Raw genomic sequence first — 27,161 nt, 5'->3', positions numbered from 1 at the left:
AAATGAACGTTACACAAACTCATTTACCTATGTTAAGAAACTATAGTATTTAATTATTTATTAATAGAATGAGACATTAAAACTTGTGACTACTTTGTCACAGAGGCTATGATAGGTGAAGGCATGATTTTATATTTTATAACATTTCTCTAACAACATGCAAACAGAAGTAACATCCTGAATATTTAACCTGCAGGAATATAATAACTAAGAAAAGGTGATAACAATTTTAATTCAGCAATAGACATCTATAACAAAATTGTAGCAGGGTGGGAGCTGCAAAAATGATCCTCTTCTTTACCTATGTCAAACTGCTAAAGATGCCAAGAGAGTTGTTACTAGTAAAATCATTAACTGGAAATTAAACACCCTGTGAAATTCGGCATGAGAAGTGCCAATCTCAATTGGAAATCTGCAATGATCCAAGGACGGATCAACAGTTGTGATTAAACCTAAACCCCCAAAGTCACAGCTTTCAGCTCTCTGATCATGCTGCTGATAATAACTATTAAAAGCATATGATACGTTACTAGGCCAGCTGATGTTAAAGCAAGATCCACCAGCAGATAGTGCTGTACAATCAGCATTTGCACAAGCCTCTAAAGCACTGGCAGTTGCATTAGACAAGTCTTTATTGTTGTTCACAACACACCACTTAGAAGAAAGATACTCAACATTTTGTGCATTCACAAGGCCCTTTGAACCCTGGCCAATATCCACATGGTACTTTGCTTGGCCATCAAAAGTGAACAAACCCCAATGTCTTTCAAAGTTTCCAGAAGCAATGCTCCTTTGGTCCTCGTCAAGAAGGCTTAAAATATATGTTTCGAGTGGAGGCTGACGTGGTCTAAGTGGGGTCCCCGAGTTGCTATCAAGGTGGTTTATAAGGCCTTTCATGAAGGTTTCTGCAAGATATGAGCTTGCATTGGCAGCTCCATCAGTTGGCCAACCAATCTTTGCCACAACAATGTCCATATTAGGAAATCCTAGTTTCGATAATACAGTTACCACTGTATCGTAGCTCAAGTCAAAGCTATTTTTGTATGTTTTGTGGTTAAAATTATGGGGGCGTGCAGTTTCTTTAAAGAGGGTAAAGTCCAGTGAAATGTTTTTGGTTTGAAGGAGGGTTATGAATGGAGAAATGGTCACAAAGAAAGGTGATCCATGCTTGTCAAGAAATGTGAGGAGCTCAATCATGGTTTTGTTGAGGTCAGCCCTCAAATGCACTTCAGATGACAAGTTAGATCCTGACTCAAAACTGTCAAAGCTGCATGGAACCACAACTTTCACTTTGCTGTCCAATTTTGCTCTCTTTAAAGCTGCTTGAATGTTCATAGCAGCTCCAATTATGTAGGGATGAAATTGTTCACCATAACTTTTAAGAAACGGCTCATCACCAACAGCAACATGTCTGCATAAGTTACATTTACAACCATATATAGAGTGAATCATACTTCAGAGATACATAATCCATTTTATTTCATCTTAGAATTCAATAGAGAGAGAGAGAGAAAGATTTAACAGTGCAGTTCAGTGTCTCTAGCCAGACTGTGCCAGAGCATACCTCCTAGATGAATTTCTTCAAACCCTCAAGAATGATAAAGATGAGACAAGATTGTCTTCCTATCTTCCCCAGAAGCAAATTTCTTAATATACATTGATCCCTTTAACAAGAATGTGGCTTGTTTTGGAACCATTGCATCGCTTCCACTTTAAAGCAGTGAGCATTCTATTATTCGATTCTATTCTACCTTCTAAAACATTCATCAGATATGACAAAAGGAAGGGTCGATACGCTTGTTCTACAACTACAGGGGAAGAACCATAGATAACAGAATATGTTCTAGAATTGATTTTTAGTAACAAAGCTCAGCACTTAGAACTGTTTCACAGAAGCCTGAAGTAGAATTGGAGTCTTAGTTAATTTATATTGTCATTACCACGGTAGCCAAGACTCAAGCATACTTATTAGGTGCTCCATAGCTTCTGAATGTAACCGATCGAACAAATAGTTTGCACAAGCAATCTGATTTGGTGGAAAACAGAAAGAGAAAGAGATTCAATTGAAACAACCTAAACCAAAAGCTAGTCTTTAAGCCAAGGCCCCCAACAAGTATCTGTAAGTTATAACGCATAAAAAAAACCAGATATCTACAGCATCAATATTCTAAGGATGCAGCACCAACATTTGAGCAAGTAAGTTTGGCACTAGCATTTCATGCTCCTAGCATGCAATACTGAGAAAACAGTAATGTTAATATGTTATGTCATTCAAAAAATCAATTCTTTAATGAAAAAGACCCAAACTTAAAGTTTCCATCTAAGATAAAATAAGCTGCATTTTTTTTCATGTAAGCAACTAACTGCTGTATTGTCTTCGGCATACATACATACATTTTTGTGTGTGTGTGTGTCTATGTATGTACTTAAGGCAGAAGCAGTAGCTGCAAATGCAATTCAACATATCATAAGATCACCACCTGCCATTATCTCCTTATATGGACTAGCAAGACAGTTTTATTTATGCCACACCCTACCCCATTTAAAGTGGCAATATGGCCAGAAATGAAGGGGTCACATGTAGTAAACCAAGAAAGCTGATGAATGAAGAAAAGTAGCATATTGAACCATTGTGAGTCTATTATGGAAAAACCATGTAACTTGACGGCTATGGTATGGTTCTAAAATTTCTAAACCTTTATTAAGCAGTCAATAATTTTTGTTTCACTCTTCAAAAGGTCATCAAAGGGAATATTAACAAATATGAAATTGAAAACCACCCTTGAGAATGTCCGGGATCATCATCAGTCAATTGAAAAATACAAAATAAGCAAAACAGTAAACATGTATTGAGAATTAAATTATTTATAAAAAAATTAATAAGAAGAATGACAATAACAAAAGAAAGCATAAGCAAAATAGAGGACCAAAGAAAAAGGGGGGCAACATAGATAACCAAGAAATCAGACTCACTCAATTCGAGTTCCACTGCCCCCATTAGATATATAGCGGGTAACATTATCATGGACCCAACTATCAGCAGCCTTCTTGGAAGAGTTCAAGCTTCTGAGCATAGTGTTAGGAATACCCACAGTGACAACAACGTTTGACCCAGAAAGAGCTTGAAGAACATCAGAGTTGGCATCAAAGAGCTTGACTTTGTTGATGTTGTTGGACTTCAAGAGCTTCACCACATTTGGGGGTGGCAGTGGGTGTGAAGCCATGGTGCCCCAGTTCACACCCACAGCTTCAGCCACACAGGCCATGCTGAAAATGGTGACGAAGGTGAATCCGATGAAGCAAAAAATGGTGGGCATTTGTTAAATGTGTAGATGGTTATAGAGAGAGAGAAAAGAGAGAGAGGGTTCTGAGTTCTGATGATGGTGGAAAAGGAACAAGGAATGAAAATGCAACTTTTGGTTGGGGCTTTAAGCTTTGGTGTGCAGTGTTATTTAGTTCAAAAAATTTTGGAGGCTGCAAATGGTAACTAGAGTCAATGGTGAGTAGGTGTTGGCTGAGTGGTGAAGGCTTAATTTAATATGTGAAGTGGACTGGTCAGAGGCCCATGGCTAAGGGTGCAACTACAGGACAAAGGAACATACATTCTCTTGCTTTTGTTTTTTGTTTTTCTTTGTTTATTACAATATTTTCTCTGAAGTGTCCTTTTAACCCTGTGATGGGGCACTTGATCATGGGCAACACTGATTGAGGCCCAATCTGCATTTCTTAGTGCATGTTTGCGATTTTTTTTTTTTTTAACTTCTTTTTTATTATAAATAGAAGTTTAGTCAAATGTAATTTTACAAAAAAATTTATCATAAAATTTTACAAAAGTTTAGTCAAACTTTTTTTTTAATTATACCTTTATTTTAAATTTTTATTTATAAATTTTATTATTTACCCTTATAATTTACTTTAATAATAAATTATTTTATCTCTCTTTTTTCAAAATTCTAAGAACAAATACAGTTACGAAATATTTTTAACTCTATTCTTTTTTATTTTTTTTAACTTTAACTTAAAAATAAATTTTAATTTAAAAAAAAATCTCAAACATTTTAGCTTTTGAAACTTTAAAGTACTCTAGCTTTAAGGGGGTGTTTGATAGGAGATGAATTTTTTTTAGAAAAATGGGGTAGGAAAAATTATTTGCCTACGTTTATGTTTGGTAGGAAGTGAAGTAAACATTTGGCTAGGAAAATTATTTTCCCATAATTTGCTTTTGTATGTAAAATGGTTGGAGAAGATTACCATTGAAGGGATGTAATTGTTTTTTTCCCATGTGATGAGAAAATTAACACACAGCATCTGTAAGATTAACTCAACATTTCCGGAAAAATTTTGGCCTACTAAACACCTTTTAGTAACTTACCCAAGAAAAAAAAAATTCCATCATATTCTCAGAAATTATTTTTTTTCCTCTATCAAACGCCCCCTAAGCTTTAATTTTTGGCTGACCAACCGCACCTGTATTCTAATTCTCTATTAAACAACATAGAATTGAACCACATAAGAGAAAAATGCAAAGGGTAAAGCATTTCTCCAGTTAATGGAGATAAGTTATCTCCAGTGAACACAAAATGACGTTGTTTTGTGGTGAAAATTAAAGTATTTTTGTAATTATAATTTATTGCAGGGTTATATTAGTCTTTATCATTATAACTTTTTAATCTTATAATTCCAAAACGACATCGTTTTAAGTTCACTGAAGATAACTTTATCTCCAATGACTGAAGAAATACTTTCCCAAAAGCAAAATATAAAAGGACAATTTGGTTGACCAACACTCAAGTGGTTGAATAGTTTTATTTTTTGACCAAAAAAAAAAAGAGCTGGTGAATTGTTGCCATCTTTTGATTTATATGTAAAGTTGACTAGCTATGAGCCTATGAACTTGTAATTCAATTTGTGTGAGTCTTAGGGGGTGTTTGGTATATGAGATATTTTTTTTTACTAGAAAAAAAGATTTCTGAGAATACAGTGGAAAATATTTTTTCTCAGATAAGTTACAAAAAATTGTTTGGTATGCCAAAATTTTACCGGAAAAGTTAGGTTAATTTTACTGATGTTATGGTTTGATTGATGGTAAAATATTGATGGGAATCTGAACCAAAATGACAAAATTACCCATCATTTTGACACGTGTTATTGTCTTATCAGGGCATTTTTGGGCTTATCAAGACATTTACCAAATGAAAACATGTTTCCTGGTGTGGGAAAAAAAACAATCCCATGGGTAATGTGAGATTATTTTTTTGCCAATGTACGGTGGCGGAGCCACATAATGTGTGGATGGGGCCTTGGCCCCGACTTGTATTTGAAAATTAGCCACATCTTTAACGTGGTTTCTGGATAATATTTAGTGTTAAGCCCCATTTAAATTTTTGTTGGCCCTAACTTAATGAATTAGCTGGCTCCGCCACTGCCAATGTATAGTTCAAAACCAGATTGATGGGAAACAAATTATATCAGAATTTTTTTTCTTTTACTCATACCAAACATGGTAAACAAATTTTTTCCACCCCATTTTCCCATCATTTCACCCAAAATCTATATACCAAATAGCCCCTTAATGTTTAAGATTGAACCATAACAAATTGACAATAATTTTAAAAGTCTTTAAATAATAATATGAGATTAAAGTATCTGCTGTAACTTTAGATAAGAATGTTTGTTGTTCAATTAAACGACACCGTTTTGGTCTTTTTTTAAAAATCAAATTGCTTATGGTGCAACTCTTCTGTCTTCACCTCGTTTGCTTGCCTTCTTTGTTTCTTCTTTTATAAATGATAGTCATCACATCGCTGTTTCTTCTTGAGCTTCCTTATTCAAGCATATGGTTTTTGTTTGAATCATCTTCATCTTTGTCTCTCTAGTACGTGAAATTATGCTGCTTCATTCTTGAATTTCAGTTTTTTAGCTACTATATAATCTTTTGCGCATATTTGTGATTTGGGTGGTTGCTATAATTTACAGTGTTTTTCTTGTCTTCTACATTGATGCGCATCTAGGTTGATTAAGTTGATATTGGACCATAATGTAAATGCATAGTAATTTGGATATGTCGTGTCGTGTGAATGATGACCCTTTGATATTTTACTTTGTCTTATTTTGTCGTTGACGTGTTATTATGGTACTACTACACCTACCTAGTATCAGTTAATCATTTGTGAAAAAGAAAGAAAGAGCAATTTCACCCACATGCCCCCAACTCTCTCGAATTTAATTCTTTTGTAAATAAAAAAATAAAAATGAGTGAAGCTATTCTTGTTGTCGTTGCAGCTGCAATTGGTAACTTACTGCAAGGATGGGACAATGCTACAATTGCAGGTCATTTTCTATTTTCCTATTTTGTGAGATTTTGCATTTGGTTAGCCAAGTCAACGTTGCATCTTCATCATTGATCTTGCTTTATTTTTTGTACACAGGATCCATTTTGTACATAAAAGGGGAATTTAAATTAGAAAGTGAACTCACATTAGAAGGTCTAATTGTGGCTATGTCACTTATTGGAGCCATTGTGGTTACTAGATAAGCTTTGAACCATTGAGCACTCTTCCTTTTTGTTCTCCACTCTCTTCTTCTCTTGTTTGAATTCATAAACAAGAAACTGAATATATAGACTCATGCTTTTGTTCTTTTTTTTTCCCTCTGTGTTCAGATGAAGATTTTTTTTCCAGTTTCTTGCTTTTTGATCACAAACAATAAGTATATTCTCAGTTTTTTCTATTCTGTTCTTGATACAAAAAAACAAACTAAATATATAGACTCATGATTTCTTTCTTTTTTCGTCTTTATAGGCTATTGATGGAACACTCCCAAATAACAATTATTGAAGACATGAGTGAAAGTGTAGTATCTTTATATGACATTGTTGAATTGGAGAAAGAGAGTGATGAGATAAGTGAAGATGGTCAGTGTGAAATTATGAATCAAGACAAAGACGGTGATTGTACGCAAGACAATTGCCAATAAATTATGGGAGATGATAGTGAGTTTAATGAGCCTCCTGTAATGATTTTGCAAAAGTTAAGGGGTTCAGATTACGTAAGCGTTACTTTAACAGGAGTAGAAGAACACAACAACCATGTTTGTGGAATTATGTGTGCTCAAAGCAAGGTGTCAAGAATCTAAATGATAAAAGAATTGATGTTAGCAATGTCAAAAGGCGAAGGGATACAAGGACTAATTATTTGGCGATGTTCCAAATAAAGTTGGTGAATGGATTATGAAAAGTGGAGAAATTCAATGATTCACATAATCATCCATTGATTAACACTCCGTCAAAGGTGAGCAAGTTTCCTTCTCATAATGACTTACGTCGCTCCGATTTTACTAAATCTATTGTTTCTAAACTTTATGAGGAGGGTTTAACGTCTTCAAAAATCTCGAAGGTGGTGAATGCTATGAACAAAGAAGTTAACATCACTCCTGGTCAAATTAGCACTATTATCAAGCCAGCATAAGAATAATGTAGGAGGAGAATGTCAGGACATCATCAAACACTTTCAAAAGGAAGGATAAATTTTTTTCAGGAACAAGAAATAAGAAAAGAAAAGCCTAAAATAATGTTAAATAGTACATACCAAGCCTTAGTAATGAAGTCATTGATAGTCATCCCTTGTTTTTATGAGTGTCTTGCATCCAATTTCATGAACCTGAACATATAATTCAACCTAGTTTGGGTGAAACTCTCAAGTTCATCATCGGCCCACAATAGTAGCGAAAGAACTGGAATTCAGGTATGGATAAATTCACGTACCAGAGAAACGAAGACGACTATCATTTACGAAAGAGAAAACAAAAAAGGCAGGCGAACGAGGTGGAGACGAAAGAGTTGCACCATAAGCAATTTGATTTAAAAAAAAAGACCAAAATGATGTCGTTTAATTGAACAACAGATATTTTTATCTAAAGTTACAGTAGATACTTCAATCCCTAATAATATCTATTTTAGAAGATGGAGTTATTAGCACTCATAATTATTTATATTAATGGTTAAATACTTGTAATTATAATTTTTAAACTCTCTCTTACCAAAGCATGATTATAATTTTCTATATTTCAAAGTTGAACCCGAAAAAATATAATTAAATTAATGGTATTATAAAAATAGGGTAGGATATACTTACCACCAAAAAGATTTACTTACCACCAAAGGGGCAGTATATACTTACCACCTTTACAACCAATCTAATCATCGTTGATTTCTGTCAATCTAACGGTTATAATTTATTGAGAATTAATAATTAATTAATAAATGCGATCCAATAATTTCCAATAAATTATAACCGTTAGATTGACGGAAATCAATGGTAATTAGGTTAGTTTTGGTGGTAAGTATATCATTTCCTTTTTATTGGAAATTATTGGATCGCATTTATTAATTAATTATTAATTCTCAATAAATTATAACTGTTAGATTGACAGAAATCAACGATGATTAGGTTGGTTGTAAAAGTGGTAAACTTTTTTGGTGGTGAGTATATCCTGTCCCAAAATAAATGTATATCCTTCCCCTTATAAAAATTAATCAAAAAATAAATATAAATACGTAACTGAGATCACCAATAAGTAATAAATTATGTATTCTAATTTTAGATCCTAAGATGCAAATCTTCCTCAAATCATTCGCCAGACTCTTCGTCATGCCTTTTACGCTAGTCACTGAGTGTGCGCTTTGCAGAATGCACATCCCTGTCTTCCTCCAAAGCATTGTGTTTGAAGATTAAAGGTTCATTTTTCATTTCCTAATTAAAATTTTCTCTTCTGGGTGGTGTCTCTTTCTTTTATAAATAATTTCGTTCTTTCAGTTTTATTGTTAAAATTGTCTTCTTTGATCAAATATGTGTGGCCTAGACTTCGTGAATGACATTATGTGTAAAGTTCTCAATATGTCTTTGATATTTACTTGAATTTACCAAAGGGGGAATGGATATTTTATTTCTCGTCTGCTAGCATTACCTAATTATGCCCATTAATGAATTTGAATTCTTTACATTTATTCAGTTTAGAACATTGATGTCACTAGTTATAATCTCTACAGGTATCCATGGTTATGTTGGTCACTTTGATATCCATGTCAGTAGTTAATACGTTATATTTCAAATTTTTCTGCAATATATTATGGATTTGATAGTTGTTTTTCCACTGTTTCTGCTTGAAAACTTTGCAGGGGCGTTTGGTACATGAAAAATTTTTATTTGTCCGAGAATCTCGATTTTTAAAAATATGATTTTTACATTTAATTTACGATAATATCTGAAAATTTAAAATTTTAAAAATTTCAATTTCCCAGAAATCCAGAAAAAATCCGTGTACCAAACGGCCGCTACAGTCTCTCTTATTCGTTTTTTAATCTTCCTTTATTTTTTCATACTGCCTTGCCAGCATTTTTCAGCTCACCTAACCTATTTTGTCCTTTACCCTTCTCTTACAAAGCCTGTAACTTCTGAAAATATGTTCTATAATAGAAATATTATTTCTTACTTAAACAATAAATAAATAAAATATGAGCGTAAAATATAAAAATAATAATATATTTACAATATCCTTATCTTTATGTATATTTACTCCTGTATCTTTTTTTCACCCTTTTTAGTCAGGGGAGTGGATGCTCCCTTATCACACAAAATGTGCGTGTACCTTACATGGTTCCCGTGAACTTGTAAATGAAAACAGCCACGGAAGCTTAAAAAAGAGTTATGGAATTCTTAACTCATTTTAGTATTATCCTGAATATCATGGATGATTTTGATGAGTTGAAGAGGTTGTGGTAACCGGGATAAGAGGCTCAAAGCAAGCCACTCTGAGAGAAGATTGAGATGGAGAGGCTAAGAGGATTCAAGCTGAAGAAGAAAGGAAGAAGAGAGAAGCAATAAGAACGTTGAACTAGAGTGTGAAAACTGCAAGCTCGAGAAGTAGAAGGGAAAAAAAAAGGGGTAGATAATAGCAATGGTGTGGCTGAGCTTAGGATAAAAAACAGAATTGGAGGAAGTACTGAAGAAGAATTTGGCAACCCTTGAATTTGTCAAAAAATTCAAGGTTCTTATTTTGTAAACAAATCCACTTTCCTTTCACTTCCTTTGGTGATGTTTGCGTGCTCTCTTTTTTCTCTCTCACGCAGTTTCTCTCTCTTCTTCTGCTTGAATCCTCTTTGGCCTTTCCATCTCAATCTTCTCTAGAGTGGCCCAAATCTTAGCTTTGAGTCTCTTATCCCTGGCCACTACAACCTTTTCAACTCTGTCATAATCATCCATGATATGCAGGACATTTCTGCTCAAGAGAAGAAAGTTGGGATCAGTTTCGGTTTTGAGTTATAAGTCCATGAGAACTACGCAAAGGTACAAACTTTGGAAGAAAAGGGCTAAGGAGATAATGGGTTTCACCAAAGTCACCGGCTTTTCATCACGCTGAAAATGGCTGGCAATGTGGGTATGAGTAAGAAAGGAAGACCAAAAAGGCTTGTTCTTGAGCAGAAGAGAGATAGATTGTGGGTATTTTCTTCATCATATAGATTATTACAGCATGCTTAGTAGAAAACCTATGAAATTTTAGTGTAGAATTATGTTCAGCAAGTTTCTCCTTTGTTCCGCATCAGTTCAAGTTCTTTGTAGGCACACATCAGGCTATCAAACTATTGAAATAGGATACAAACAGTAAGTAGTAAATGTTTTTGCTTGATATATGTTTTCTGCTTCCTATTTCCTAATTTTGAAACTTACAATTATAATAATATTTATATTCCTATAAAGCCTTCGGTTTACAGTTTTCTACCTGGAGATGTGTAAAGGCATTCGTATTTGATTCTTCACATGTTAGTAGTAACAGTTTTTTTTAAATTTTAATGGTACTTCAGCTTAGTAATAAATATGTGAGTACTGATATGTTAGTTCAGAAACTGCTAGCCATTTGTTACCTCCCTTTGGAATTGGCAGTTTGCAGTTTCTGCCTTTCTGGTGAATCTACATTTTTCAAAACAATTTGCTTTGTCCATAGATTTAATATGTATAGGATTGTTTTATTTTTTTTATGGGAAAAGTTCACCAATGCCCTTGTGGTTTTTTTTTTATCACACATGCCCCTGTAGTTTGCAAAATGGTATGTTTTTTATCACATATGCCCCAGTGGTTTTTTATTTTTTACAAAGCACAGAGGCATATGTGATAAAAAAAACCACAGGGAAATAGTGATTCTGAAGCAAACCACAGGGGTATTGGTGAACTTTTCTCTTTTTTTAACTATGGCTTATTTCAGGGGATTTCTGTGAAGGGATTGTAAATCATTTTTGTGCTGATGAGGCAGTTCTGTTCCACCTAGTTGTGTGTATATATCTTTGTTGAGGAGGATCCTCATCCTCCTTTGTTGCCCTTCATTTCTCTTCTTAATAATACTTCCATCTCTATAAAAATAAAAAACAGTGACTGAGCCTTTTCTTTTGTAGCCATACTTGGAAAAGATGGCTTTACAGTCGCCAGGAAGCAAGTTGGCACTAAGTCATAAGCATGATTGGCTGATTCTTCTGCTTCTTGCTGCTATAGATGGAGTCTTGAATATGATAGAACCTTTTCATCGCTATGTTGGGAAAGACATGATGACGAACCTTATGTTTCCATTCAAAGAAGATACTATACCCATGTGGGCTGTCCCAGTATGTACCTGTCATAATGCCAATAAACGATAGAGTTGCCTCCTATTATAGGTTATAGCTCCATTTTTATTAAGGAAACAAACTTAACATTTTTATTATTCCTGGAACAGATCCTCTCTATTTTCATCCCCATTCTTATCTTTGTTGCGTTTTACTTTGTCAGAAGGGATATCTACGATTTACACCATGCAATACTGGGTATTTTCTTTTGCTCTCTCAGTCTGTTACTGTTTGATTACTTTTCTGCTTTTGACCCCTTGTATCTCATTGGAATGATTTCTTTAATTTGGATATTAGGTCTCATGTTTGCTAGCTTAATAACTGGAGTAATCACAGATGCCATTAAAGATGCTGTTGGTAGACCACGGCCAAACTTTTTTGAACGGTGTTTCCCTGACAAAAAACCGGTGTGTTTTAGTTCTCATTCTTCGTATTTGGTAACCTTTAGCTTCTCATTCATTCCTTCTTATTTTCTTTGGCCTTTTCTCTTTAATTGATTACTTACTGCTATGAGTAATGAGTGTATGACCTTTTCTTCCCTTACTGACCTGACATTGGTTCGCTCAGGTGTTTGATAAGGACACTGGTGATGTTCTTTGTACTGGGATTAAGGCGGTTATAAAGGAAGGATATAAAAGCTTTCCTAGTGGTCATACTTCATGTAAGTAGAAGAATATCCATTTCAAAAAATTTGGCTAGTTGTTGATGATATGAACCCATTCTAGAAGGTTGACTGAGCATCGTATATCAAAATTATGCATTGTAAAATGTAAAGGATTGTTTTGTTTATAATTGAATGCTTTGGTCTTTAATTTGGTAATTAATGGTTAACCAAATGCAGGGTCCTTTGCTGGTCTTGGTTTCCTTTCATGGTATTTGTCAGGGAAAATTAGAGTGTTTGATCGTAGGGGCCATATTGGCAAACTATGCCTGGTCTTGCTTCCTTTACTTATTGCTGCTCTTGTGGGAGTTACTCGAGTTGATGATTACTGGCATCATTGGACTGACGTGTTTGCTGGAGGTCTTATAGGTTAGAAGTTACAATGATTATCATAATGCAGTGCATTCCATTATTTAAATTTCATTTTCTGCAAAGAATGCCTGTAACTCCCTTTGATCTGTTGCTTCAGGAATTATCGTGTCTTCAATCTGCTATTTGCTACTCTTTCCCTTTCCTACTTATCCAGATGGTAAGAATTCTTGTTATTGATTATCTCATTCTCATCCTTGAATTTCGATTTAGGCCTCCAGTTGCATTGCTTTCCTAGAGAACATGAGTTGCCTGCAAAATTGTGGTTGAAATGGAGTTGAGAGATATAGATGATATTGATTTCAACCTGCAGCTAAGATAGGCCTTAATCTGCTGCTAGTTCAATTAGAGCAATATGAGCGCATATATGGTAGTGTCTTGGCTGTAATGCTCATATTTCCTTAAATAAGTCGGGATTTTATGAAGAGTGATTTTTTATGTGTTGGATGATATACTTAAATAGGTGAAGTTTAACTCAATCTTTGGTTTTCCTGACTTCTCATATTTTTGTACAAATGTGTAGGTTGGGCGCCTTATGTATTTTTTCATATGATGGGAGAAAGTGAATGTACTTCCCAACGAGGAAGTAGAACTCCACATGTAGGAAGGTTAGATGAAATGTCTTTGAGGATGGAGACATGGAAAGATGGACAAGATATCAGTGATTGCTGACTTCTTTTATGAATTAACAAGAGATTATACTATTTGCTTCTAATCTATAACGAAATTAAATGTCAGTTTAGAAACATTAGGAGTGTATGTTCAGGTATACATCTAATAGGCAGTTAGGCACCATTCAAGATTGCTGCTTCATTTTGTCGAATTTTGGATTAAGATTCTCGAAGTGAAAGATCCATTTCACCTTTTCTAGAGTGTTGAATTTATAATTATTAGTTAAGAAATTAATTATTTGTATTGATATTATACTAGTACATAAATAAGAAATTGTTAATTTTCTTTTTTGCATCAATTTCACTCAAAAGTTGTTGTGGGATTTAAATTTGTTTCATAGCTGACATGAATGAGAGTGAATCTTCTCATATTAAAAATTCAGGTGAAAGAATCATGTGCAATTTTAATATGAAATGATTCAGAATTCCCGACACGAATAGAGGAGGTGGTGTAGGCCACCGCCCTAACAGCTCCAAAATGAACCTGTCCCTTGAACATTTTAGAAGAGCATGTTGTACTTCCTTTTTTTTTTTTTCCTTCGTTTTTCAAATGTACACCTATCTCATTAATTCATGAATAGGTCCTGATCAAGTTCGATCTTATGCTAGTTTGATCTTTTGCGTAAAAAATAAAATAAAGTAAGAACACGGGACTATCGTTACTCTTTTATAAACCATAAAATAATACTTTTATACAAATGATTGTTGGCAAGAAATTGAATTAATTCCATGAGCAAAAGGGCCCCTCATATTTTTGTACTGTGCAGCTTGGTGAGCACTATCTATTTTTCTTTTGACAAAGTATACGTAGTCACAAATTTAAGACCCCAACATCGTTCCCATAAGGATTTTTTAGCAAAAAAGTACAAAAAAAAAAAAAAATTACAATTGCTCAAAATAAATTCTAAAAAGAAATTAAAATTAAATTGGTTAAACAGAAAACTAGAGAAATTAGAGATTAATGTTCGCTTAAGAGGTTCTGAATTAAAATTGAGGTCACTTGCTTAAACACAAAGTAAAATAAATTGAGAAAATTATTTTGGGAATTTTCTGTTTGATTATATTTTCATAAAGTTACTAAGAACTTAAATGAATAAAGATAAAGCAGAATTTTTTCAAAAAAAAAAGATAAAGCATAAATTGAAAAAGTTTTAAGAGTTCTAATTAGAAAGAATGGATTGGGTTTTGGTTCACCCCTTCCTACAACATTGCAATGGATAAATTCCTTTAACAAAATACTCAACAGTTATTTTCAATTAACTGGCTTAACATTAACCTTTAATCCCTTAAAAATTATTTTACCAAGAATCAGCCACAAACATATCCCTATGCATATGGGACCTGAATTCTTGAAGAACATAGCCTTAGTTGCATGGTTGGTTAACTCATGTCTAAATTAAATTAACTCCTTGAATAATTCCTCATTCAAGTCCATGCGTTTAAACCCTGGTCAGAAAAGAATTCTTTCCCAACAACTCAGTTCTAAGGAAGATTTTACACTCGGTCGAAATGCAGAAAATCTTCAACAAAGAAATACAAAATCTTATTCCTATGCTCAATTTACAACCTTTCCAAACTCGTTTTTTTTTATCTCTCTGTGTTTTGGTGCAACCTTTCCAGCACATCGATTACACGCAGACAACGCAAATATGTTTCAATTTGTGCAAGACAATAATTTTATTCTTTGGCATTGTTTATAGGGAGAATTTTTTCTTATTATTAATGTGGCTATGAAGAATTTTCGGATAAAAAATATATTTAATAACATAATTTAATATGTATTTAGTGTTAACACATTTTATTATATTTATATTTAATAAATAATATGTCAGAAAAAAATAATTTTTTAATAATTTATATTTCTTGACATCCAATTTATTTACTAAAATAAAGAGATAAATTTTACCAAAAAAAATAAAAAAAATAAAGAGATAAATCAACTTTATGCACCGCTGTCTTTATCGAATTATGTTCATCATACTTAAGAAATAGAGCAAAAAATTTCTTCCACACCCTAAATATTTGAGATTTTCCATATTAAAATTTTGTTAAGTTATATTTAATTGAAAAGAAACAGTTTGCATCGAAATAGAGGACGGCGAATTCAGCGCTCCCGGACCACCACTCAATAGTCTGACGCAATTAAAATTGAACAATTTTTGCCATGTGCATATTGAAAAAAGAAAAAGAAAAAAATAATTTTGGATCATGTGATCCTAGTTCACTAAAAAAAAAAAATCCGAAATAGAGAGAGAAAAGTGAGTTTGGAATGAAACATAATTAGAGTTAAAAAAAATGGTTGTAAACTACATTACTCGCTACACTGAGTAGCGAGTTTGTAATTAAATGATGTGTAAGTGAACGTAATTCGCTAAACAGGAGTTAGGCCACGTGAATTACTGTTGCAGACTGCGCAGTTTGACATATTGACTGGCCTAACTCGCTGCACTTTCAGTGAATTAGGGGGCTTCAAACTTGTTGCCATGTGTCTAGACATAACTCGCTGATGTGACATTTGGGCAAATTTTAGCTTATGCACAGCATTCTGATAAATATTTGTTAGGGGCGTGGCAAAAAGATCGTTGTCTCAATTTTATCTCTTATAACATAAATATAATAAAATATGAGATAATGAGAAGTGGGATGAACCTGGCCGACATCATGCACCGAATCCAATTTCTAAATTCCAAGCCTATTTCAATTAACTATACTCTTCAACAACCTTAATAACTATATGCCGTGAGGTACACAAATAAAAAGAAAAGAAAAAATCTGTTTCCCGTCGCTGCCACAGTTTCGTGTTGGGTCCCTCCACCTGGCATGTAACTCAAGTCAGTTACCCTCTTCTCCTTTTGAACTCAATCTCAGATTCGGCAATGGCTTCTTCCTCCACCTTTTCTCTTTCTCTGCTCTGTTACCTCTCTTTCTTTACCTTCTTCTCTCCCTCTCAATCTCAATCTCAATCTCACAACAAGGTCTTGTTAGAGTTGTACTATGAAAGCTTATGCCCCTACAGTGCAAACTTCATCGTTAATTACCTCCCTAAGATCTTCAACGATGACCTTATCTCCATCGTTGACCTCAACCTCGTTCCTTGGGGTAATACCAAGCTCAGAAGCAACGCCACCTTTGATTGCCAGGTTCCATTTTAATGTGAATTGCAAATTGTGTCTTTGTGTGTTTGTGTCTATTTTCCCATTCATCAAAAATTCGCTTCTGATTTTATTTATTTATTTTATTTAGCATGGCCCATATGAGTGCTTGCTGGACACCGTTGAAGCGTGTGCAATCAATATCTGGCCTGAACTGGTAAGAATTGCTTTGCCCCTTTGGTAAGATTTTTTTTTTTTTTTTTTTTTTAAATGGTTCTTGCTTTAATTGAGATTAGGAGTACTATGATGATTAGGATAAGTTGAAAAAAAAATAAAATTGTTTATAAGCTAAAGAAGATAAGAAGTTGAGAACAGTTACTTGTTAATAATCCAAGGACAATTATTTGGAAATAATTTTGGAATTTTGCTCTTTGTCTGTGTCTGTTGTCTCTTTCATGCAAACAAACTGGGTTTTTATCTTGTTAGTTTAAATTTTTAATGTTGCAGATCATTCTTAATCTGATTTTACTGTTGGTTCAGTATACTAATACTTTGCATGTATATCACTGTTATAAGTATTTATATAATTCACACCTTTTTGCAGAGCAAGCATTTTCCTTTCATCTATTGTGTTGAGAACCTGGTGTATCAGGGTAAGCGCAAAGAGTGGGAATCTTGTTTTGAGAAAGTGGGTCTGGATTCAAAGCCTATTGATCATTGTTATAAGAGTGAATATGGAAAAGAGGTTAGTTCTTTTTCTCTGATTTAGTTATTGTCCTTGAAATACTGTGCTCTCACAGAGACAGTTATATGTATATTAGCTACTAACTGAAAGACTTTCTACTGGCTACCCCATTTTCTTTCCTTAAGAAAAGATATTTAAGTGTTCTATATTAAATAACTTTTTCTTTTCTATTGTAAAGAACCAATTCAACCCAAAAACTTAAGCTGTTAGGTGAGGGCCTCTTTAATGGTTTATATTATACTCTAACACATCCTCTCACACGAGAGCCCACTGGGCTTGAAGGGTGGATAATGCACAGGCTCACCTACCTGTGTTAAGAAAATTCCACAATGGGAGGCGGTGAGAATCAAACCTGGGACACGAGACTCTGATACCATGTAAAGAATCAATTCAACTCAAAAACTTAAGCTGTTGGGTGAGGGCCTCTTTAATGGTTTATATTATACTCTAATATCTATAATTGTTTTTTATGAACCTTTAAGTTGTAGTAACACTGCTAAATGAACCAAACTGGTGTAAGCTTGAGAACTAGAAAGGTTGAACAGTCATATAGATGGAGAATTGGTGCAGCCTTCTTGATTCTCTATTTCGCTAAGAATAGATAATTGAATCTCACTTTTAGTAGAGATAATCCATGTCAACAAACTGTTACCGGCTCTATTTTTGGGATATTAGATCAGGTGCTAGTGACAATGCTTTGATCTGGCATTTGTTCTGTGCTTAACTACTAATTGTTTTTGTTCTTCAAATCATCAAAATGAAATAACTAATGAAAAGTAATTTTAACTTATTCTAACAATTACTTCAAAAAGCTTGTCCTGGTTTTGATTTTTGCAGAACCCAGAAGCAGTGTAATATGTTCTTTGAATAACCTTATATTCACAGATGATTTATAGCTTCTTTGCTGCAACTAGTACCAGAATCAATAATAGAACTGCCAATTTGTAGCTTCTTAACATTCATATTTTTTCGTGATTGTTAGAGAAATATAATATAAAACCGTTAATGTTGCCTTAACCTAATATCTGAAGTTGTTGGGTTGAATTAATTCTTTACGATGATAATTTGGCAAAATCCTTTTCCAGTATATTTCCTAACTTGCAAAATGTTAATGTTGAGACCATCTCCATACAGTAAAAAAGATATGATAGATGGGCTGAGTCTATATATCATTTGTTTGTCTGAAGTTTTTCTTAGGTAACATTTACCATCCCAAGAAAAATTGTGATAGTAAATCTCATGCTAGTGGCCATGCTTGTACCTAGCATTGTGATGTGCTCATCTACTGCTAATCTGGCTTATCTGATGAAAAATCATTTAAACTGATTCTAACAATTGCTTTAGGGAAAAGTGGTTCTAATTTTGCTTTCTTACAGTACTCTGAAGCAATGTAATATATCTAGAAAATATCTCATAATATTGTTATTGTATCTTAGAATGTTTTAAAGTATCTTTGATGATCTCTTTGGAGTGGTTTCCATATTTTATTATATTTCATAATTTGTTTTCTCATTTAATTAAGATTAGGAGTCTAGAATTAATATAAATACGGTTTAGTGCTTTATATTTTGTGTCGCATCTTATCAATCAAATCAATATCAATTTTAGATTACTCATTCTCTATTTTCAACTTTCCCTCCTTCTCCTTCCCAACCTAAAATCCTTTAATTTAAACATGGTATTAGAGTGATACCATCCTCCATGACATATCTCGTCATTAGTCCGCTATTGAATTTGCTAAAATCTGGAACTCTACTGCAACAATGCTGTTATCTCCATTGTTTTTTTTCTTCTTCTTGGTCGTGCACAAATTCTAGCCATTGAAACCATAAATCAGTGTCACTTTCTCTCTCTTCGGTGATTGTGGGTGTCAGATCTACATCTACCCTCATCCACGCATCCTTTTACCTAGCAAGTTATATTGTTTGTTGTTGTTTAGTAAGACATTTAGAAATCGGAATATATCCGAATTCACAAAGGGTAAGAATTTGAGTGATCAAGATGGATCTATATTATACAAAAATAAATATGCACCAAAGAATAAAACGGTGGAACTCAGTATTATTGAAGAACAGATGCAGAAAAATGATGAAGAATGCAGAGAATCCGAGCCCAACAAAGTTCTCCTTAAGACAATTTGTTCCCTTTATTGATGCCCAAGGTTAGCGAACAATGTCTCACAGGATAGAATGGATTGACATCTCCAAAATGATGGCACTATCGATCGGGAGCCTCCACGAACACAATTGAATGTTTGAGGAATCACACACTGTAAGCGCCTAAGGCTGTATGAACTATGACTTTGGATGCACAGAAATGACTAAGAAAAATTTCGGCAGAGTAACGATGCACAAGATCTGGATTGTTTTCTGTTGGTGTCAACGTCTATATATAGACACCGAAAGGCGAACGCACCGATTCGGTTCAAAACCGAAAGCGAAAAGGAAGAACCAATTCGGCGGGAAGCAATGGCTAGAACAGGGGCATTTTGGACAAAAATAAATTAATAAATATTATTTTATTTTTCTCACGACCGACCGAACCGAACCTGCAGCAGTGCGCGTCTGGTGGACCAGGGCCCACCTGCGCTCTCTCTCCTCCACAAAAGTGGTGTGAAGGGGCAACTAGAGATGTGAGGTGGATCTTTATAAAGCCTTCCACCATTTATTTCTTGCCCAATGTGGGACTTCAAACCCTTTCATCTTCCCTTTTTTTCTTCTTCTCCAAGCTACTTCTTATTCATAACCCATGGAGTTTTAGATACAAATTCTAACATTTGTGACATGCACCAGCCCTATCTCTGTATGTAGTCTTGCCCCGTCTCTTTCCTAAAAGTAGTCTAAGCCTTGTTTATAGTCCCAAATGCTCTGAAATTGTCTCTAGTTCCAGACGTTGTCGCCTGCTATTGCATTATATTTTTAGTTTATTTTCTCTTAGAATGTTGCTAGCTTTAGATTAAGGAGTGTTTGAATATCTAGAAAATATCTCATAATATCATCATTGTATCTTAAAATGTTTTAACCCTTTAATTTTAACTAGTTATAAGGCCTTCTTTGCTGCAATACCAGAAGATACAATAGATTTGCCAATTTGTTGCTTCTTAATATGGTCTTTCTTCATGAAAATTTGGCAAAATCCTTTTTCAATATTTTGCCAAACTTCCAGAATGTTAATACTATCTCTTTATAGGTATAAAAAAGTATATTACAGACGTGCTTTGAGTCTTATTTGGCTGGAATTTTTTCTCTCAAGTAGCATTACCATCTTTTTGCAGCTGGAGCTACAGTATGCAGCTGAAACAGATGCTCTGCAGCCTCCTCATGAGTATGTTCCATGGGTAGTTGTGGATGGAGAACCACTTTATGAGGTTGGTTTTTGCAATTTTATATCTAGCTAAACATACACCATTCCCTATGTTTGAATTTTCATGAACCTATACCTCTAATTAATAAATAATTTATGACAATTAAATTTGTGGTTTACATATATAAGTTGTATTAAATAATGAATGAAATTACACATGTACTGGGAATTCTAAAGAATTTGCGAATTTCTTTTGCTGCAGGATTATGAAAACTTCTTAAGCTATGTCTGTAAGGCTTATAAAGGTCCTGCACCCAAAAGTTGCACTCAAACATACCTTAATACTGTTCGTAAAGTGGAAGCAAAGCCTAAGCATTCAATTTGCAGTATGGAAGGAGTGATGCTAACATGGGAAAAGGTAAGGTCAACCATTACATCATGGAAGCACCAGATGAACCTCATAGGTGCAATTTAGATGTGCCAATGCTGCATGCGATTTAAAAGCGTTTGGTTCCTGTTCACTTGTAGTGATACCTAGAAAAGTGAAAATAGAACTTGTGATGGATTGGTAGGTACTTTCTCAGTAAAACCCTGTTGTGTATAACTTAATAAATGCATATCGATATTTTGGTTATTCCATCGTATGGAAAGGGGGAACTGAACACATTATATACGCAAATAAATCTATATATTTTTAGAGTAAATACCCTTTTTTCGTCCCTGGCAATTTTCACGAAGCCCCTTTTGGTTCCAACAATAAAAAAGACTTATTTTGGTCCTTAATTTTACAAAAATAGGGCCACGTTTGTCCTTCTGTTAGTTGGCATCCAACGGTCCAACTAACGGAGCACACGTGGAACGTTAGTTTGCTAAGTCACCGTTAAGTATGCCAGCGTGGAAGTAATACGATGCCGTTTTGAACATGCCTCATGTCTTCTTGGAGTTTTGGACAGCTGACCCTAGCATCGAAGACCCTATTTGGTCCCTGACAAATTTATCGAGGTCCTATTTGGTCCTTAACACTAAAAAAATGGACATGAACACAGAAGTTGCAAGGCATATTGCAGCAAACCACAAACCACAAACCACAAACCTTTCAAACCACCATTGCAGTAATCCACTGGCCCTATTTTAAATGTATGATAGCAACTTAGTGGAACCTCAATGCTTCTAGAACTTTGTAATCTATCAATCAACTTCATTCATTGATAAGTCAATTAACAGAGAAGATTCATGTTCCTAATGCTCGTAGCCTCAAGTTAGGTTTATGCTCAAGTTAGGTTTATGCTGACTGAAATGTATTACTTTTCTGCAAAGTTTTTATTCACCCATATAAGGCTAAGAAACCTACCAATTACAAGTTCTTATCATTGAACAAAGTTTATACTTCCAGGACATTTCTTATCACTGAACACTGATAATCCCTCAAATATTTCTCCTAAATTCTACAATCCCTTTAAATTCTTACACGAGTCAGAGGAGAAATTACATGGCAATATATTCAAAAATAAGGAGAGAAAAAAAGATCTTAGCTCCACTTGGTGTTGCCTTCCCTCATCCACTTTCCAAGGCTTTAAGAGGTAGCAAGAATCAGAGAAATTTTTTTTACAAGAATTCAATTGGTGCTGCTGCTAAGTGAAAGGCATTTGGTCTGTAGCATGTTCATATATGGAGTGGCATTGGAAAAATATTTTGTTTCTGCATCCAAATAACTTGGACAATCTTCTTTTATATTTTCAACTTTCTATTTGTCATGAGCAAAGATGGTAAGACCAATGAGTTTGTTTGCAGAGTGTTTTTTGCCCTCATTTTTTTTCAATATGTGTTTTTGCCTTTTCTCCCTGGACTTTATGGACATGAAGTAAACTTGTTTCTCCAACATTAACATACATACTCTCTGTAACACCCCGTATATATCCGGTAATGTTATCATACTATCGTATTAAGCTGCGCTTAATAAAAAATTGCGGAATATCTTCTTCTTTTCAATTATGATGTCATTATCATTACCAACTTGCTTATTAATCAATTAATAAAACATCCCTGTATGCAATTGCAATAAAACAGCTAACTGAAATACCTCATTAATTAAAACAACATAATGTATGTCTCTAGTCACGGAACTACAACACGTAGACCGGACCAACTATCAGTTCATACAACACAACTCAAAAGTACTAACAACAGAGTGGCATGGACAACTCCCATGCTCACCCAAATAAGGCAACAAAGCCCAACATAAGTCTCAACATCAACAACATAATAATAATGCGGAAAACATAAACAGCATCCAGTCCAGTCATGTTAGCAAATAAGCAGTAATATCATAATCAGCTAAGCTCCGGCCTCCTGCCGCCAGAGGCATCAGTCACCATACTACCTGAACCTGAAATAAGCATTCCCCAAACGTGGGGTGAGATCTCTAAACAAGAAATCTCAGTAAGACAAGGGGTCCTCAAGGATCTTCCACCCCAAGCTCACTTACATGTGCAATATAAGTTCAAAGACAGTTTATCATCATCAGTTTTAAAATAGTGCAATGCAGCAGATAATCATGTCATGTGTGTCAATTCTATTCTACTGATCAGAGAAATGCAGGAATACGTCTATTACCCACACAATATGCAAGACGCTACTTGCACCCACCCACGGACTCACCATCTTGTATGACGCCACATACTCAGGCTTACCGACTAAGTGGAAACAACACATACATATTATAAGCCATTGCATATACCAGCTGAAAAGCATTTCAAAATATCCAAAGCATGTAACACAGCATGCATGTAACCATACCCCCATGGGACATGGTGGAACCACAACATGGCTAAACCGAGGACACGAAAGCTTACCTTGCAAGCTAACACCCAAAACCAAGAGTCCACAGCTCAAAGTCCAAACACAACAGATTCACAATCTGTTATGGACCAACAATACATCAACAATCATACTCTACAAGTATACAACATAAAGACAACGCCTTTTCATTACGTTTTACGTCTTAAGGTTTTTCACCAAGCCATAAGCCCTTAATCACATGATTTTGACTTACATTAATTAATTACAGAAGTTCAACTTCCTCAAACTAGGGTCCACAAACCCATAGATCAGTTCTGGATGAACAGTACGCTACTGTCCCTCGCAAACCCAGAATATTCAGATGTCCCTCGGGGGCATATCCGGATATCAATATCTGGATATCCAGATCCCCATATCCGGATATCAATATCTGGATATTTATCGACCAAATATCCGGATATTTCGCGACAGAATGCAGTTTCTGCATTTCGCGAAGATATCCTTCCAAGGTTCCATTTTTAACATTTTAAAACGTCAAAGCATGCATCTTTAATCTGTTTTAGGTCCACAAACCAGTTGGTTACTTGTTTAACCCATTAACATGCCAAGACTTCATCTTTAAGCAACAAAACTCAAGACCAAGGTTGGTATAACTTACCAAAGCTTAAACTCAGCAAAATGGTGCTCTTGGAGCTCACACAACAGCTCCAAGGTACTGACTTCAATGGAGAGCGAAAATGATGATTAAAGGTTGGCCCTTTGCACCAAAGATGGCTCCTTGGAGCCACAACAACCAAGATACAAGCTCTCTCCTCACCAAAACCAGAATACAACACTCTCAACCTCACAAGGCAGCAACTACACTAAGAAAGAAGCCACTTTCCCACCCACAAGGATTGTTCCCACACACCCAAGGTGTTTAAATGCAAGGAAATGGAAGAAAGGTAGTTTCTTTGGTGAGTTCCCAAGCAAGGAAGAAGAAGGCAGCAAAGAGAGTTCAAACTCAGAAAATCCTATGAAGGAGGCACCCAAAATCAGACCTAGGATCATGTGCCAAGGCTATATATAGCCACTTAACATTTAAACACACAGTATTAACTTTAATTGCTACGCTTAACATTTTAATCACAAATTCAAGATTCTTAACCTACTCAATTTTATAAGAATTATCATATTTTTCTTATATTTTTCCGAGCACCTTTCCGGTACGCGCTTTTCATAGCCAGTACCAGTTTTTGGCACCAGTTCCTATTATTTTGACTTGAAACTCGTTTTACAAGTCCTACATATTATTCTAGTAATTATCATGCAGTTATTATAATTTTCCGGGATACTTTTTCGGTGCGCATTTATACTGACTAGCAGAACCGGTATCTGCACTTTTTTTTTTTTCCGAAAAGCGACTTTCAGCATTCTTAACCACTTACTATAATTATTAGAGTCTCATAATAATTATTAGGGTCAATTATAGAATTATTTCCTAATTTCACATAATAATTAATTAACTTCCTTAATTAACGGTGCGGGTTCTTACACTCTCGCTTACTGGAAGATTTACAAACAACTCTTTTCAAGATTATTTTGTTATAGTAATGGTGTTATATCCTTGTGACAAGAATTCTCTCTCTCCATTACATGATCACATCAGGCTGCACGGGATGGACCCCAAATAAGGCACTGATTCATGCAGCTGATTCAATCTTGGGGCCTTGGAAAACTATGGGAAATCCATGCATTGGAGGAAACAAAATGTTTAGACTTGCTACCTTCCTTGCTCAGAGAAATTTTGTGCTTCCCTTACCTAGGTTCCCAGGTTCATTCATTTTTATGGCAGATAGATGGAATCCAAGTAACCTGAGAGACTCAAGATATGTCTGGTTGCCTTTGATAGTGGCTGGACTTGCTGATAAAGCAATGGAGTACGATTTTGGATTCCAATTTTGGTCAAGAGTTTCTATCTATTGGCATAGGAAATTGAGACTGCCTCAGGGGTGGAGCACATTCACTTAATGTTGTTTCTCGTTGTACATTTGTGGTCATATATGAAGACTCACTATACATCTTACCAAGTTGCATGTCACGCACTTGATAGAAAGTTCACTCACTCTTTGAGGACTCAGACATAGAAATTTCAATCTCAAGAAGATGCTGTGCTTTTGACACCTTTCAATGATTCTCTCGGGTTATTATAAGTTGACTTTTTTTTATTTTTTGGCGTTACCAGTTATACAATGTTGACTTGCTTCACATGCAGTAGAGGTGTGTATAGTACGTTACCTATGAAATTCATAAGAATATGTAGTTGATTTGACCAAATCTTTGTTTCCTGTTGGTGAGATTCAAATTAATAGGGCCATTAGATTGCTGCAATGGTGGTTTGAAAGGTTTGTGGTTGGAGGTTTGCTGCAATATGTCTTGCAACTTCTGTGTTCATGTCCATTTTTTTAGTGTTAAGGACCAAATAGGGCCTCGATAAATTTGTCAGGGACCAAATATGGCCTTCGATGCTAGGGTCAGCTGTCCAAAACTCCAAGAAGACATAAGGCATGTTCAAAACGGCGTCGTATTACTTCCACGCTGGCATACTTAACGGTGACTCAGCAAACTAACGCTCCACGTGTGCTTCGTTAGTTGGGTCGTTGGATACCAACTAACGGAAGGACAAATGTGGCCCTATTTTTGTAAAATTAAGAACCAAAATGAGCCTTTTTTTATTGTTGGGGACCAAAAGGGGCTTCGTGAAAATTGTCAGGGACGAAAAATGGTATTTACTCATATTTTTATATACTATTATGTAAAAAAAAATCATGTATATAGGATTAATGACATATGTTAACTATTTATGAGATCCTTAAAAACTCTCACTAATCTCATTTTTTTTTTTGTATTCTAAATTAAAAATAAATAAATTCAATTTAAGTGATAAAATATTTCTTATATCTTTGAGTAGTAATATATTAATTACCTACCCTTTTACATATTTTTTTTACTTATTTAGTTTAAAATAAGTAATAAAATATCTCTTATTTCTTTTAGTAATATATTGATTACTTTCACTCTTAAAATTTTATTTCAAATATAAAAATATATTTAATTTCCTTATACTCATGGATCTGAATTATTTATCTACTATGTTATATATGTTCATGAGCATGATGTATAATCAAATTTAAGTTATGTCACTTTAAAAATTAACAAACCTTTTACAACAATATGTTTGGTTTTGTGATTTGGAAGCACTTGTTACCTTTCATTTCAACGATTTAAATTTTGTTCTAAATATCTACAACCAAGTCGTCGATATGTCCGAGTGGTTAAGGAGACAGACTCGAAATCTGTTGGGCTTTGCCTGCGCAGGTTCGAATCCTGCTGTCGACGGTTCCAGTATTTGTATGTTCTTTTCCATTTTATACTATAATATTTTAATTTTGTACCAAAGTTTCCATTTTCAAGCCCCCTTATCTATCTTTTTTCTTGGCCCAAGATCCAAGTTGATAAATGGGCTCCTTGTAGATATAAATAACACATTTAAAGAGAGAGAACAAACTTTAACACTAATCTAGAAAGTATCTATTAAAAGTCAGAAATTTGATTAGTTTGTACAAGTTTATATGTTCAAATCTCATCATTATATCAAAAACGAAAGAAAGAAAAGAAAGTATCTATAAAATACATTTACGAATTTACCTTCAAGTAATGGTTCTAAATCTAACTGTAGCTTGAGTAATTTAAGCGATGATTAGTCAAATACATTAAAGAGCATGAGAAAAACATTGTAAAATCATTTTAAAAACAAAACAGATATTATACATAGAACACTCAACGTTATATAAAGAAGAGTCGCTAGATATTAAGGTTCTCAAATAGTCGT

At 34.5% G+C, this 27,161-nt stretch overlaps 3 protein-coding genes and 1 non-coding gene across 5 annotated transcripts; 3 read left to right on the top strand and 1 right to left on the bottom strand.

Annotated features, from left to right (window-relative positions):
- Window positions 1-222: 222 nt before the first annotated feature.
- Window positions 223-3,337, bottom strand: LOC133291839 (glucan endo-1,3-beta-glucosidase 9). Its single transcript, XM_061490169.1, has 2 exons — window positions 2,974-3,337; window positions 223-1,411 (listed from the first exon to the last, which is right to left on the bottom strand). Exons 1-2 carry the CDS (start codon window positions 3,315-3,317, stop codon window positions 307-309), a joined length of 1,449 nt encoding a protein of 482 aa, XP_061346153.1. The 5' UTR covers window positions 3,318-3,337; the 3' UTR covers window positions 223-306.
- A 6,314-nt stretch (window positions 3,338-9,651) lies between these two features.
- Window positions 9,652-13,607, top strand: LOC133291835 (lipid phosphate phosphatase 2-like). 2 transcript variants are annotated; one of them, XM_061490165.1, is made up of 8 exons: window positions 9,652-10,496; window positions 11,444-11,650; window positions 11,761-11,848; window positions 11,948-12,057; window positions 12,218-12,311; window positions 12,492-12,680; window positions 12,781-12,840; window positions 13,204-13,607. In XM_061490165.1, the coding sequence occupies exons 1-8, from the start codon at window positions 10,419-10,421 to the stop codon at window positions 13,350-13,352; spliced, it is 975 nt and encodes a 324-aa protein (XP_061346149.1). In that variant the 5' UTR covers window positions 9,652-10,418; the 3' UTR covers window positions 13,353-13,607. The 2 variants fall into 2 exon arrangements, with proteins under 2 accessions (XP_061346149.1, XP_061346148.1); XM_061490164.1 differs by having other exon boundaries at window positions 11,444-11,654; window positions 11,702-11,848.
- A 2,501-nt stretch (window positions 13,608-16,108) lies between these two features.
- On the top strand, window positions 16,109-21,135 carry LOC133291837 (gamma-interferon-responsive lysosomal thiol protein). The gene is made up of 5 exons (XM_061490167.1): window positions 16,109-16,491; window positions 16,595-16,660; window positions 17,048-17,188; window positions 20,463-20,555; window positions 20,754-21,135. Exons 1-5 carry the CDS (start codon window positions 16,228-16,230, stop codon window positions 20,964-20,966), a joined length of 777 nt encoding a protein of 258 aa, XP_061346151.1. The 5' UTR covers window positions 16,109-16,227; the 3' UTR covers window positions 20,967-21,135.
- A 5,451-nt stretch (window positions 21,136-26,586) lies between these two features.
- On the top strand, window positions 26,587-26,668 carry TRNAS-CGA (transfer RNA serine (anticodon CGA)). The gene has a single exon. It is a non-coding gene; the product is annotated as a tRNA-Ser (tRNA).
- The last annotated feature ends 493 nt before the right edge of the window (window positions 26,669-27,161 follow it).

This window comes from Gastrolobium bilobum, unplaced genomic scaffold, assembly GCF_033153095.1.
Source record: "Gastrolobium bilobum isolate Gb01-03AN ecotype WA unplaced genomic scaffold, APGP_CSIRO_Gbil_v1 utg1911, whole genome shotgun sequence".
In the NCBI taxonomy this organism is placed as follows: domain Eukaryota; kingdom Viridiplantae; phylum Streptophyta; class Magnoliopsida; order Fabales; family Fabaceae; genus Gastrolobium; species Gastrolobium bilobum.
Note: the sequence above shows the minus strand (reverse complement) of the source record. Positions and strands in the feature narration are given on the sequence as shown.